Genomic DNA, 13112 nt, shown 5'->3' with positions numbered 1-13112 from the left:
GTCATGCTAATATGACAAGTATGTATATATATAAAACAACCTTGCTCCATCTACTGGCCATGATAAAAATATAAAGCTGTTTGTTTATAAGCTCAGGTGTATGATTGCCTGAAGAATTAACTGAAAACTCCCATCAGCTGCAGAATACCTATTCAGAGGTTTTGTATATGTAGTACAAGAAAAATGTTAAAAAACAATTAGAACAGTCTAAATGCATTGAAATTCGGTTTCTATGATTCGCATCCAGTCCTCTCTGTTTTTATTATTTTTAATTAAATGAGTCATTTGGGATCATTCTTTTGATTGGAAAGGTCATAATTATTTTTCTTCTTCTATCCAGTTCTTCAGTGAATATGAAAAATTGCTCCACTCAGAAAATTATGTAACAAAACGACAGTCACTTAAGGTAAAAAAATATCACTGTGTAATGATATAAGAATAATATGATATGATGCAATGATATTCTGTTCTTTTACATTAAAATAAAAAGTGTCAGGAGAATTCTGAATTTTAGGAAATTTGTATGCTATATATGTAACTTGTTAATACCAATTCTACAAGAATACTTTGCCAGCAAATAATTACTAAAGCTTTAAGCATGTAATATAAATTTATCCTTTTTACTATAAACACTACTCACTTTTTTTTAATTGCTGGCAGAAGTACTAAAAAGATTGTTTTGCCATTTTCTCCCACTTCTTGCATCTCTGGTCTAATCTGGAAGAAGACTTCCATATTTGTTCCTTGTCCTTCCATTTGATAATTATTGATCCATAAGGCTATGATAATCTCCATTTTTTAATGATTTTTGGACCCAATTCAGATAATCTTAACAGTTCACTTGACAGAGAATAGGGCATAATAGTAAATTAGCCTATCACTACTTATCTTTGGAAAATAACAATTGTGCAAGGGGAAATGCAACCATTGGCTCTGTTAACTATTGCTACTTGTGTGCTTTATAGTCCTTATGAAAAAACAATCCTGTTTGTTTATTGCTGTAGCTACTTGGTGAATTGCTACTGGATAGACACAACTTCACAATTATGACAAAATACATCAGTAAACCTGAAAATCTCAAGCTAATGATGAATCTTTTACGGGACAAAAGTCGCAACATTCAGTTTGAAGCCTTCCATGTGTTTAAGGTAATGCTGATTTACAATCACAGTAATACAAAGTTGCCTAGTAAGATTTGAAAAAATGGGAAAGGGATGGAGCCAGGGATATTTTTTTTGTATAAGTTTCAGAATCATAGTATACACGCAGTCAGCAATTCATAAATCCATCTAATTATTCTTATTTTTTTAAATCTAAACTAAACTATGATCTAAACAGATCTAAACTATGGTATGACTACCTAAATGCTGATTTTAGTTTCTTAATTAAGTTCAGTCTATTTATAGAACTTTTAAATAGGTTTTTTTTGTATTTTGCTAGGCTTTTTGTGGATATGTGACCTACTTCCCAATTTGGAAAAATCATTGGAAACACTGCCTAAAGAGCAGCATGGTGGTCTAGAGGTAGAGCTCTTGCCTCACAATCAGAAAGCTGTGAGTTTGATCCTAAGAAAGCAGCAGATATTTTACTCTCTGGCCACAGAGAGAAAATATCTGTTCCAAACACCCTGTAGGGGTCAGTAAAGGCTCAGCTCCATTGAGTCACCCCACCCAATGCAAGAGATTACAGGGTCATTGAGAGAAAGAAAAAAATGGAAACACTGCCTACATTGTGTAATTGTGATTCTGACAAATTCTTATGCATGTATTACATATGGTACATTGTACTTCAGTCTTTGTAAATTTCATGCATTGTATAGAGAAAAACTTATTCATCTGTTAATATTTTCTAATAATTTTAATTTTTCTGAAAATTGTATTGCAGGTGTTTGTAGCCAATCCTAACAAGACGCAGCCTATATTAGATATTCTCTTAAAGAACCAGACCAAACTTATTGAGTTTCTCAGCAAGTTTCAGAACGACAGGACCGAGGATGAACAATTTAACGATGAGAAGACCTATTTAGTTAAACAGATCAGGGATTTGAAAAGACCAGCACAACAAGAAGCCTAATCTTCTATAAACCCCTAAAATATTAAATCCAAATTCAGCATTTGCTGTTAGATATTCAGCATCAGGCACTCTTATCACTTCATGAGGAACATTACTGCTAACCGCTGTTCAGTGAACAGTTTGTTTGTTTTTCTTCTCTTTATTTTTTTAGTCCGAGTTGACAAACCTAGCTGCTGCTTTCTTGCACAATGTGGACTTTCTTGATATTTGTGTCTGAATTCAAGCACACCGCTTGTTTTTGGAAGTCCAGGGTGGGGGTGGGATGGGAAAGATTATTGGTTCATGAAACAAACATATAAGGTAGTTTGAGATAGGAGAGAAGGTAGTAGACTAGTTTATGACAGGGTGCATGCTAGCAAATCTGATTCAATCCATGTTTGCACTTAACCTTGTATGAGATGCGAGCACAATGTGATCTGTGCATATTTGGCACCATAGTATAAGATTATATGCCTTGATTTTTTTAAAAAAATGTGCAGTGCTTTAATTGTAATCAAAGGGGAAATGTATCTAAGATGTGAGCTTTCTGGGATGAACATTGTCTTGCAAATAAAATTGATACTGAAACTTGGCAACTTCTAAGAATGACATCTCAGAGTTCATGAGGAAAATGTATATATGCCTTTCATTGCTTTATAGTTTGTTTTTGAGAGTGATTTTCTGAGAATTGAGATGTAGACTTGGAAATACATTATAAGAATTTTTGTTAATTTTACTTCAAATTGTGTTTCAGACAATAGAGCTTAGCAGTGACACTTTGTGTTTCATTTCAACAATGCTTGTTTTCTTCTGTATATAACTCCTACGCTGCTCATTTCTTTAAAAATGATTTAATTTGTACAGCAGAGGAATGTTAATGTATTAGTCTGTAACTTTTACCTGATACTGATACTGAGTTTTGAAAAATGAAAGCTCATGTAAAATGATACGTTGGATCACATGAAAATACTGATTTCACATTTCTTAAATACTGCAGCATTAAAAAGAATCCATTTTTCTGTATTTGCAAGTATAATGCAGTGCCATCAATTAAAGTAGACTAAAAATATAGCTCTGGAACCCACTAAACCTGTATTCCTCAATGTTGGCCTTCTCCATTTATATTAGTGCTGTGTTTGGCCAATTGTAAATTATAAAGATTATGCTAAATTAATTTAGATTTGTTTTTCATGTGGGTATAAAGAGAATCTCTCTTTTCATATCGTTAGTATAATAGTTGTGTTGTATTTAACTTATATTTTCCATTCAACAACCATAATTTTCATAACTGTCCTAGTGTCAATATCCTGTTCCTTAATGCTGCAAACTATCAGTATTTATTTTTTTTAAAGACTGATTTTGCACCACTTTTTGTTACTGTGATCATAACAAAATGCTAAATATATCTGAAGTATGTTATCAAAATCTTATCTATACATAATAGTAGAACTGAGATCACAACCAGCCAACTTTTTGAATTGGGAGAATGAAAGTTCAAATTCCGCATGATTGAATCTGACTGAAAATGCTATACAATTATTTATTGTTTTCTAGCATCTATATGGTTAAATTATTTTACAAATGATTAATTTGCTGATTTAGCTAATTTTTAAAGCCTTCATGATGGAAATTGGAATACAGTCCAGCAAATAGGATTCTGATAATGTTGGATATATACCTATGTTTCTTTCAGCAGTCATTTGTCTTTTGCAAAATGGTCTGTAATATCTATTGGAAAAAATCATAACCCTCTATTGAATCATTTATTTAGACAGGCAAAAACAACCGTAGAGGTGGTAATATTATAGATCAGTACAGTACTCTGACCTTTTTTATATTTTGGTTTAGTATAGCTAAGACAACGAAATATTAGGTGGCAAGTTATTCTCCATTATGCATAAGGCTTCCACTTTTAGGGAAAAAAATATAGACATGCTAAAAGTTGTATATCTGTGTGTGTATATATATATCTATATCTATATGTGTGTGTATGTATGTGTGTGTACACACACATCTATCAAAATAGATATATGAAAGTTAAAAGATGGATCTGGATATTGATTTTGCTTCTCTTATTATTTGGCATGGGACAAAAGGCTATACTTTAAAAAACATTAATCCTTGGAGTGTTGGCTTTCAAAAAAAGTTGTATTTAAGACCATTTGATGTGCTATTCATATTAAAAACTATTGTACTGGAAATGGTTTCTTATCTGTGTGAAGGCTTAAAGATATTACTAAAAGTTATTTAATGTGACCTGTTGGGGTTTTTTTTCTAAATGTGTACAATTGTAAATTTCCTTCCATGAAAGCATTTCTTCAAATGAATGCATTTCTTATTAGAAGATCTGGCTGGCCCTTTAATTTAAATTGAAATAAAATTTTGAAGAAACACAAATTGTGTGCTATAATATGTATCAAGAAGGTTCCCCCAAAAGCGAGTATTTTTCCTAAGAAGTATTCCGCTTCTTGTAAAACATTGGCCATGCATTTAAAATTGTCATACAAGTAAACAAATAATATTCAACCAGACATATTTACCAGCTGTTCTGTTCATGGTCTACACTGTTGTTAGAGTTCTTAAAAACTATTTTAGGTTAAATTTTGATCTTGCTAATAGAAATGATCAAATGTATTTGTAAGTTTTTTAAAAAGCTAATTTTTTAAAGGACCAATTTGTGGTTATATCTGTTTTACTATCATTGTCTTCTCTAAAGTATCCAAACAACTATTTATGGGTGAACATGTTGAGAATAGTAAGGTATCTGAGCAATCTTCTTGCTATTACATTTCCTTGAAGAGATTATTACTAACTTCAAGTTTCAGTATTTAGAATAGAATTGCCATTGAATATTATATATAAATCTATGCCATATTATACATGGTTTTGGAGTTCATTAACAATTACTTAGGCAGACTCTATATATCGATTTTCTGTAAGAGTAGTACTTCCTGTTTCCTAAAGATATACTCACTGTTAAAAAGCTTTATGCAATTAAAAAAACAACACTTAGATCTGCATCACCAAAAAAGTCATTGTTCCCTCCCCACCCCCAAAAACTTTCTTCTGGGCCTTATACAAAAGTGTATTAAAATTATTTATAATATCACTCTTGTTCATCACTTAAATTTTTGACTTTGAAACTTAACTGAAATGTTAGAATACAGACTTTAGTACATCTTGAAATAGCATATTTATAAAAAATAACATTCCCTAATTTTTACAAGAGTCTTGATCTAGTCTTGAATCTTCTTTTGTCAAAAATGCACTATAACTACAAGCTGGCAGAGGAGCTGATAACCTATAAACTTAACAGAATGAAGTGGGCTAAACCAAACCTTTTTGTACCAAGAAGAAAGTATGTTTAAATATTTGGTGTACACACAACCGGGCTGCTTCGGGTGGGAAGCATATAATTAAAACATGCCTAAAATCAGCACTGCATATCCTTCGTCTTTCTTATCCTCATCTTAACTAACCTTTGGGGATGGAGTGGGTGAATAGGTAAGACATGCAATGGATATATGATTTATCAGTTTTACTATTGAAACTAAATCTATCCTAAAATAATCAATTCATGCTTTACTGCTATCATCTATTAAATTACAGATAGTCCTTGACTGAATGTTCGAAGTTACAATGAAATTGAATTTTGAAGGCATTCTTAAAAAGGGGTCTATAGTGCAATGTTTTTCTTAATACGTCTCCCTGACCAGGAAAAAGCGTGGTGGCGCAGTGGTTAGAATGCAATACTGCAGGCTACTTCTGCTGGCTGCCAGCTGCCTGCAGTTTGGCAGTTTGAATCTCACCAGGCTTAAGGTTGACTCAATCTCCCATCCTTCCAAGGTCGGTAAAATGAGGACCCAGATTGTTGGGGGCAATATGCTGACTCTCTAAACCGCTTAGAGAGGACTGTAAAGCACTGTGAAATGGTATATAAATCTAAATGCTAAAAAGAAATCCTAGTAAAGAAATATCTGGAAGGCTAAATGAAGTTGTACTGAGGCAGTCATCAGAAAGGCCATGTTTTTAGTTTAGAAAGCTTCAGAACCCTGGTCCAGCTGCTGCCGGTCTATCGGAGACTGATGACCATATTTTATGCTAGCCTGCTCTTGCCCCTGCCATAAGGACTTTGCCTTACAGACTATTCTCCCCTCTGAAAATAGAATGGCCCTAACCCTTTGGCTTTTTGCAAAGTTTTAAAAACTTTTTAGAAGTGTCTGGAGCTCAAAATGTATTAAGGATCCTGTTGCTTGGCTTTACTATTAGTTGATTCATCATCATTGCTGTTTTTTGTATTTATTTACTTTTTGTAAGCCGCCAAGAGTCACTTGATCTTGACTGATTTGATTTGACTGAATTGAATAAATGGATAAATAATAAATACTACGGTAGTCTTGTGCATACATATCAAAAGCTCTAAGCTGAGGACATTTGAGAACAAACAAAAGGCAACATTGTGAAGTTAGTATAGTAGCAAAATTAGATTTTCCACAGAATTATTCCAAGTTAACCAGAAATATCTGCTTCTAATGCCAGTACTTTACATATTAAGTCCAGAAATGAATTTTGTATTTTGAAACAGTTTATCAAACTTCGATGAATTTATTGCCTAGTAGTTCAGGTATATACGTTATCTGTCACCTAGACAATGAAACTGGCTGCCATAGAAACTGGAAGGCATCATTTCTCACCAACTAGATTTTATCCCAGCTGAAAAATAGCTCAGTTTTAGAGAAGTAGTTGAGCCATCACATTTGAAGGACGTGTTAAACTGTTTTTTCCATAAATTAAGTTTATTTTCATGGTCCTCTCTAGAACTCTCAGAGTAGACCACACTGTTAGTGATTCAATCTACTTGTTATTTACTCTGAAACAGAAACCACTGTATTCAGTGAGGAGAATTCTTGTATATGTGTGCACAAAATTGCAATCCTACAAAAATAAAAATACAGATTCCAGTGTAAAGTATCTCATCACTGAACTCTTGCTTTGTAAATTGAGTAACTAGTAATAAACTAAAATTTGTTAGTTGATTGATCAGCTGAAGAATATCTCGTACTCTTAACATAAAAAAATCATTGAGAAAAAATTAAATATATAGAGATTACTAAATAATATACAATAAAATTTTATCCCTAGCCACACAAACATACAAAGAAAAGAGGGTGATAAGAGTCTGGAACATTTTCTCATAAGAAAACAATGTGAACAGATTGCTTGATTGTTCTTTATTGCTCATTGTTTAAAAAAGGTAGGCTATAGGTTCAAGAGTCTTAAATTGATTCCTAACAACCATAGAAATCAGTCAGAAATTGCTTTAATTTACCAAAAGCTAAACATGAATGAACTGTTTTTTAATTCAGGCTTTGAAAAAAAAGTTATTTATATGAGATCTAGTAATAATTTGATAAAAGGCCCAATAGAAAGTAGATTTAACTGGTATATAATGATAGCTTTTTGTGAGCAGAAGAGCCGAGATTGTATCTGCAATCAAAGTCGCAAAAGTGCTTTTCAAAAGGCAACTGGACTTCGTTTTTTTTCCTTGAAAACATTTCTCTTCTTATCCAAGCACCTAGGTGCCTTTTGAAAAGCACCATGATCTGGATGACTGAGAATTTCCATAGACATCTAAAATCAATATTTTGATTAAATGTCTTACACCATAAAATGCAGATGTAGGAACTGATTTTGACAAACTGGATACTCAGTAGTTGCCAATATTGCAACTGTGGAGGCAACAAACAGGATAGCTGTTCAGAATTGAAAAACTATTTCAGATTTAAAATAATGGATTACTGATTTGTTTTTGCTTTCTCTCCAGCAAATCATCATCATAGAAAAATGACACTTTTGCAATGATGTCACAATATCAAATACATATGTACTTCTACCTCATATTTCATATGCATATTTCCTCAGCTTCTTCATTGAGTCCTGATTATTGATGCCCATGGCTATTACATACAATACAATACAATACAATACAATACAATACAATACAATACAATACAATACAATACAATACAATAGCAGAGTTGGAAGGGACCTTGGAGGTCTTCTAATCCAACCCCGTGCCTAGACAGGAAACGCTACACCATTTCAGACAAATGGCTATCCAACATCATCTTAAAGACTTCCAATGTTGGGGCATTCACAACTTCTGGAGGCAAGCTGTTCCACTGATTAATTGTTCTAACTGTCAAGAAATTTCTCCTTGGTTCTAAGTTGCTTCTAAATTGATTGTTTCCACCCATTGCTTCTTGTTCTGCCCTCAGGTGCTTTGGAGAATAGTTTATCTCCGTCTTCTTTGTGGCAACCCCTGAGATATTGGTACACTGCTATAATGTCTCTCCTAGTCCTTCTTTTCATTAAACTAGACATACCCAGTTCCTGCAACCATTCCTCATATGTTTTAGCCTCCAGTCCCCTAATCATCTTTGTTGCTCTTCTCTGCACTCTTTTTAGAGTCTCCATATCTTTTACATCATGGCAACCAAAACTGAATGCAGTATTCCAAATGTGGCCTTACCAAAGCATTATAAAGTGGTATTAACACTTCACGTGATCTTGATTCTATCCCTCTATTTATGTAGCCTAGAACTGTGTTGGCTTTTTTGGCAGCTGCTGCACACTGCTGGCTCATAATTAAATGGTTGTCCACTAGGATTCCAAGATCCCTCTCACAGTTACTACTATTGAGCAAGGTACCACCTGTACTGTACCTGTGCATTTTGTTTTTGTTGCCTAAATGTAGAATCTTACTCTTTTCACCATTGAATTTCATTTTATTAGATAGTGCCCAATGTTCAGGTTTGTCAAGATCCTTCTGTATCTTAAGCCTATCTTCTGGAGTGTTGGCTATTCCTGCCATCTTGGTGTCATCTGCCAATTTGATGAGTTTCCCATTTATCCCCTCATCCAGATCATTGATGAAGATGTTGAAGAGTACTAGGCCTAAAACAGAGCCTTGGGGTACTCCACTGCATACTTCCCTCTATGTAGATGCAGTTCCATTGAGGACTACACGTTGAGTGTGGTTGGTCAGCCAGTTACGAATCCACCTGGTGGTGATGCTGTCTAACCTACATTCTTCTACTTTATCTAGTAGTAGGTTATGGTCTACTTTATCCATACTTTTACCACTTGTTATCAAACATTGAAAATAATTATGTACATATTATGGAAAATCTGAATGTTGAATTCAATAGTGCTAAAATGAATTATCATTATTATAAATGAGTATTGAGTATTTCATCTGACATATTCCTTAACCATCAGTATGGAAATATCCTCTCATCAAAGATTAAAATGGCTCCAACCTTACTAACCTTTTGTAAGGCCCTAAAAACCTGGCTATGTTTCTGAGCCTGGAGTGCTGAATATGCTAAGGGCCATATTTCTTGGCAGTATTGTTAACTGGCTAAGTATCTTGGTTGCTCTGCATATATATATATGCAGAGCAGCCGCACTCAACGTGTAGTCCTCAATGGAACTGCATCTACATGGGGGGAAGTATGCAGTGGAATACCCCAAGGCTCTGTTTTAGGCCCAGTACTCTTCAACATCTTAATCAATGATTTGGGTGAGGGAATAAATGGGAAACTCATCAAATTTGCAGATGACACCAAGCTGGCAGGAATAGCCAATACTCCAGAAGAAAGGCTTAAGATACAGAAGAATCTTGACAAACTTGAACATTGGGCACTATCTAATAAAATGAAATTCAGTGGTGAAAAGAGTTAGGTTCTACATTTAGGCAAGAAAAATGAAATGCACAGGTACAGTATAGGTGGTATCTTCCCAATTGTAACTGTGAGAGGTATCTTGTAGTCCTAGTGGACAACCATTTAAATATGAGCCAGTAGTGGGCAGCAGCTGCCAAAAAAGCCAACACAGTTCTAGGCTACATAAACAGCGAGAGAATCAAGATCACGTGAAGTGTTAATACTACTTTATAATGCCTTGGTAAGGCCACCCTTGGAATACTGCATTCGGTTTTGATTGCCATGATGTAGAAAAGATATGGAGGCTCTAGAAAGAGTGCAGAGAAGAGCAATAAAGATGATTAGAGGACTGGGTATGGCTAGCTGATGAGAGTTAAATAGCTTGAAATAGATCTATACTAGTCTCCCTTTATTTATTTATCAGCACAAATAAAAAAAACACAAATATAACAAAGGCAACAGTAAAAATATTGGGTTTCTGTCGTGATGGACTCTTGTGACGAGCCGAATGACAGATGATGAAAGCAGTTAGCTTCCTCCCATATTTGGGCATACCAGGGGTTGTGACACTAAATATATATAAATATATATATATATAGTCTCCCTTTATTTATTTATCAGCACAAATATAACATATATATGAGTTTTTTTTATTTGTGCTGATAAATAAATAAAGGGAGACTAGTATAGATCTATTTCAAGCTATTTAGCTCTCATCAGCTAGCCATACCCTTACTGGGATTTGAACCTGGGCTATATTGCATACTAGGCATACTAGGCAGAGATCTTAGCCATTAGGCCACAGGCTCTTATCCATTTATTAGCGAAGCCAGGGTGAAAGGTATCTATTAGATTTTTACAACCCCTGGTAAGCCCCAATTATGGGAGGAAGCTAACTGCTTTCATCATCTGTCATTCGGCTCGTCACAAGAGTCCATCACGACAGAAACCCAATATTTTTACTGTTGCCTTTGTTATATTTGTGTTTTTTTTATTTGTGCTGATAAATAAATAAAGGGAGACTAGTATAGATCTATTTCAAGCTATTTAACTCTCATCAGCTAGCCATACCCTTACTGGGATTTGAACCTGGGCTATATTGCATACTAGGCATACTAGGCAGAGATCTTAGCCATTAGGCCACAGGCTCTTATCCATTTATTAGCGAAGCCAGGGTGAAAGGTATCTATTAGATTTTTACAACCCCTGGTAAGCCCCAATTATGGGAGGAAGCTAACTGCTTCCATCATCTGTCATTCGGCTCGTCACAAGAGTCCATCACGACAGAAACCCAATATTTTTACTGTTGCCTTTGTTATATTTGTATATAAAGGCAACAGTAAAAATATTGGGTTTCTGTCGTGATGGACTCTTGTGACGAGCCGAATGACAGATGATGGAAGCAGTTAGCTTCCTCCCATAATTGGGGCTTACCAGGGGTTGTAAAAATCTAATATATATATATATATATATATATATATATATATATATATATATATATATATATATATATATATATATATATATATATATACATACATACATACATACATACATACATATATATATATATATACACACACACACACACACACATACACATATATATATACATATATATATACATATATATAATGATTGTTAGATTGTTATTGTTTGTTAGATTGTTATTGTTTGTTAGATTGTTATTGTTATAACATAAATAACATAAAACATATTGTTTTTAAAAGTTTTTATTGTTTTTTAATTGTAAGCCACCCAGAGTCATTGATTGAGATAAGCACTTATAGAAATTGAATAAAAAATATCTCTTGTGCTTTAAGAATTACTGATCACTTATACTCTGTCACCCATGCTTTCTGTAAAAACTGCTTATCCTTTGAAGGAATATAGAACGTTCTATAAGAAAACAATATCAGTTCCTGTTTTAAACACTGAAATAGCACTTCTCTCTGTTTACAAGGAGACCCCAATTCTTTAATTCCAAACTAGAATGTAAATTTCTATAAATATTATAAACAGAATAACATAATCATAGCACCTTGAGTATACAAAGCCTTCAACAAAAGTATCCCAAACCAAATAAGTAAGCAAAACAAATAAACTTTTATCTTCCCAAATCTGCCAAATTTGGGATGGAGGACAGCAGGTTTCAGCTGAACCCTGGTAAGATGGAAATGAATTGGAATCCACAGCTTTATTATCTTTAATTCTGGATATGGTGGCAGTACCCCAGACAGTCCCAGTTTCCAACTTGTAGGCTTTGCTTAGACTTGCAACTCCTACTTGAAATGCAGCTGGCAGTTGTGGCTAGGAGAGCCTTTACACAATTTCGGGTTCTGCACCAAGTGCAACCTTTTCTGGATTGTGAGGCTCTGCATTCAATTACTCATATCCTATTATGCATCTCCCATGTGAATCATTGCAACCTATGCTACATGAGGCTACCCTTGAAGAGTATTCAGAAGCTACAATTGATCCAGAAGGCAGCAGCATGGACACTTGTAAGACCCTAGGTTGGCACATGTAACACCCACTCTTACACAGACTGCACTGGCTGCAGCTTTGCTTCAGGGTCCAATTCAAGATATTTGGTCATTACCTTTAAAGCCCTTTATGACGTAGATCCAGGATATCTGAAGAGCTGTTTTGCCTAAATGGGACTGTCTCACCCACTTGCCCTAGTGTTGCAAGAGGTTTACTGCGGACCCCGTCAGCCAAGAAATTGCAGCTGGCAATGTTCCCTCTAATTTTTTTTCAGTGTGAGCGGGAAAGTATAGTGTTTGAGCGGCACATTTTCATGCCTGAGCACCTGAATTTTTTTCACATATGTCACCTAAGACAACAACAAAATCAGTATTATTTGAAACGCAAAGTTATGTTTATTCAAGGTCCCCGCTTAATTAAAAGTGTTATATAATATCAGTATCACTTAACAACGCTCCTGCTTAGCAACCAAAATGTTGGCTCAGACAGTCTGGCATTTGAAGCACGCAAGTCTTAAAGCTGTTGTTACAAGACCCTTGCACCCCTAACCCTTTAGGGAAAAAAACCCCAGGGGTTTTCAAACGTGACAGCTTTAAGACTTGTGGACTTCAACTCCCAGAATTCCTCCCTGAGGGGAATTATATATTTGGACTGTTTCATAGTTACATTAGAGAACTACATTGTTAGAACTTAGCACAAAAGATACCTTTTATCTGAAAATCCAAATAGAGTAAACCTGCTATTATCCCAGAGCACTAATTTCATTTGTTCCAATCTGTTTTACGAGTCTGTATTAAAATATATAGAAATATTTTCACTAAATTTTGTAGATCTATATTTCAGGAA

At 34.5% G+C, this 13112-nt stretch overlaps 1 protein-coding gene across 3 annotated transcripts in view; it reads left to right on the top strand.

Annotated features, from left to right (window-relative positions):
* Nucleotides 1-5488, top strand: part of CAB39 (calcium binding protein 39) — a 40794-nt gene extending 35306 nt beyond the window's left edge. For all 3 annotated transcript variants that reach the window (XM_032224981.1, XM_032224980.1, XM_032224982.1), the window contains exons 7-9: nt 341-406; nt 1005-1148; nt 1885-5488. In XM_032224981.1, the coding sequence (XP_032080872.1) occupies nt 341-406; nt 1005-1148; nt 1885-2073 (399 nt within the window). In that variant the 3' untranslated portion in view covers nt 2074-5488. The remainder of the gene's footprint in view (nt 1-340; nt 407-1004; nt 1149-1884) is intronic.
* Nucleotides 5489-13112: the final 7624 nt, after the last annotated feature.

This window comes from Thamnophis elegans, chromosome 10, assembly GCF_009769535.1.
Source record: "Thamnophis elegans isolate rThaEle1 chromosome 10, rThaEle1.pri, whole genome shotgun sequence".
Taxonomy (NCBI): Eukaryota; Metazoa; Chordata; class Lepidosauria; order Squamata; family Colubridae; genus Thamnophis; species Thamnophis elegans.
This window is presented reverse-complemented; position numbering and strand designations above follow the sequence as displayed.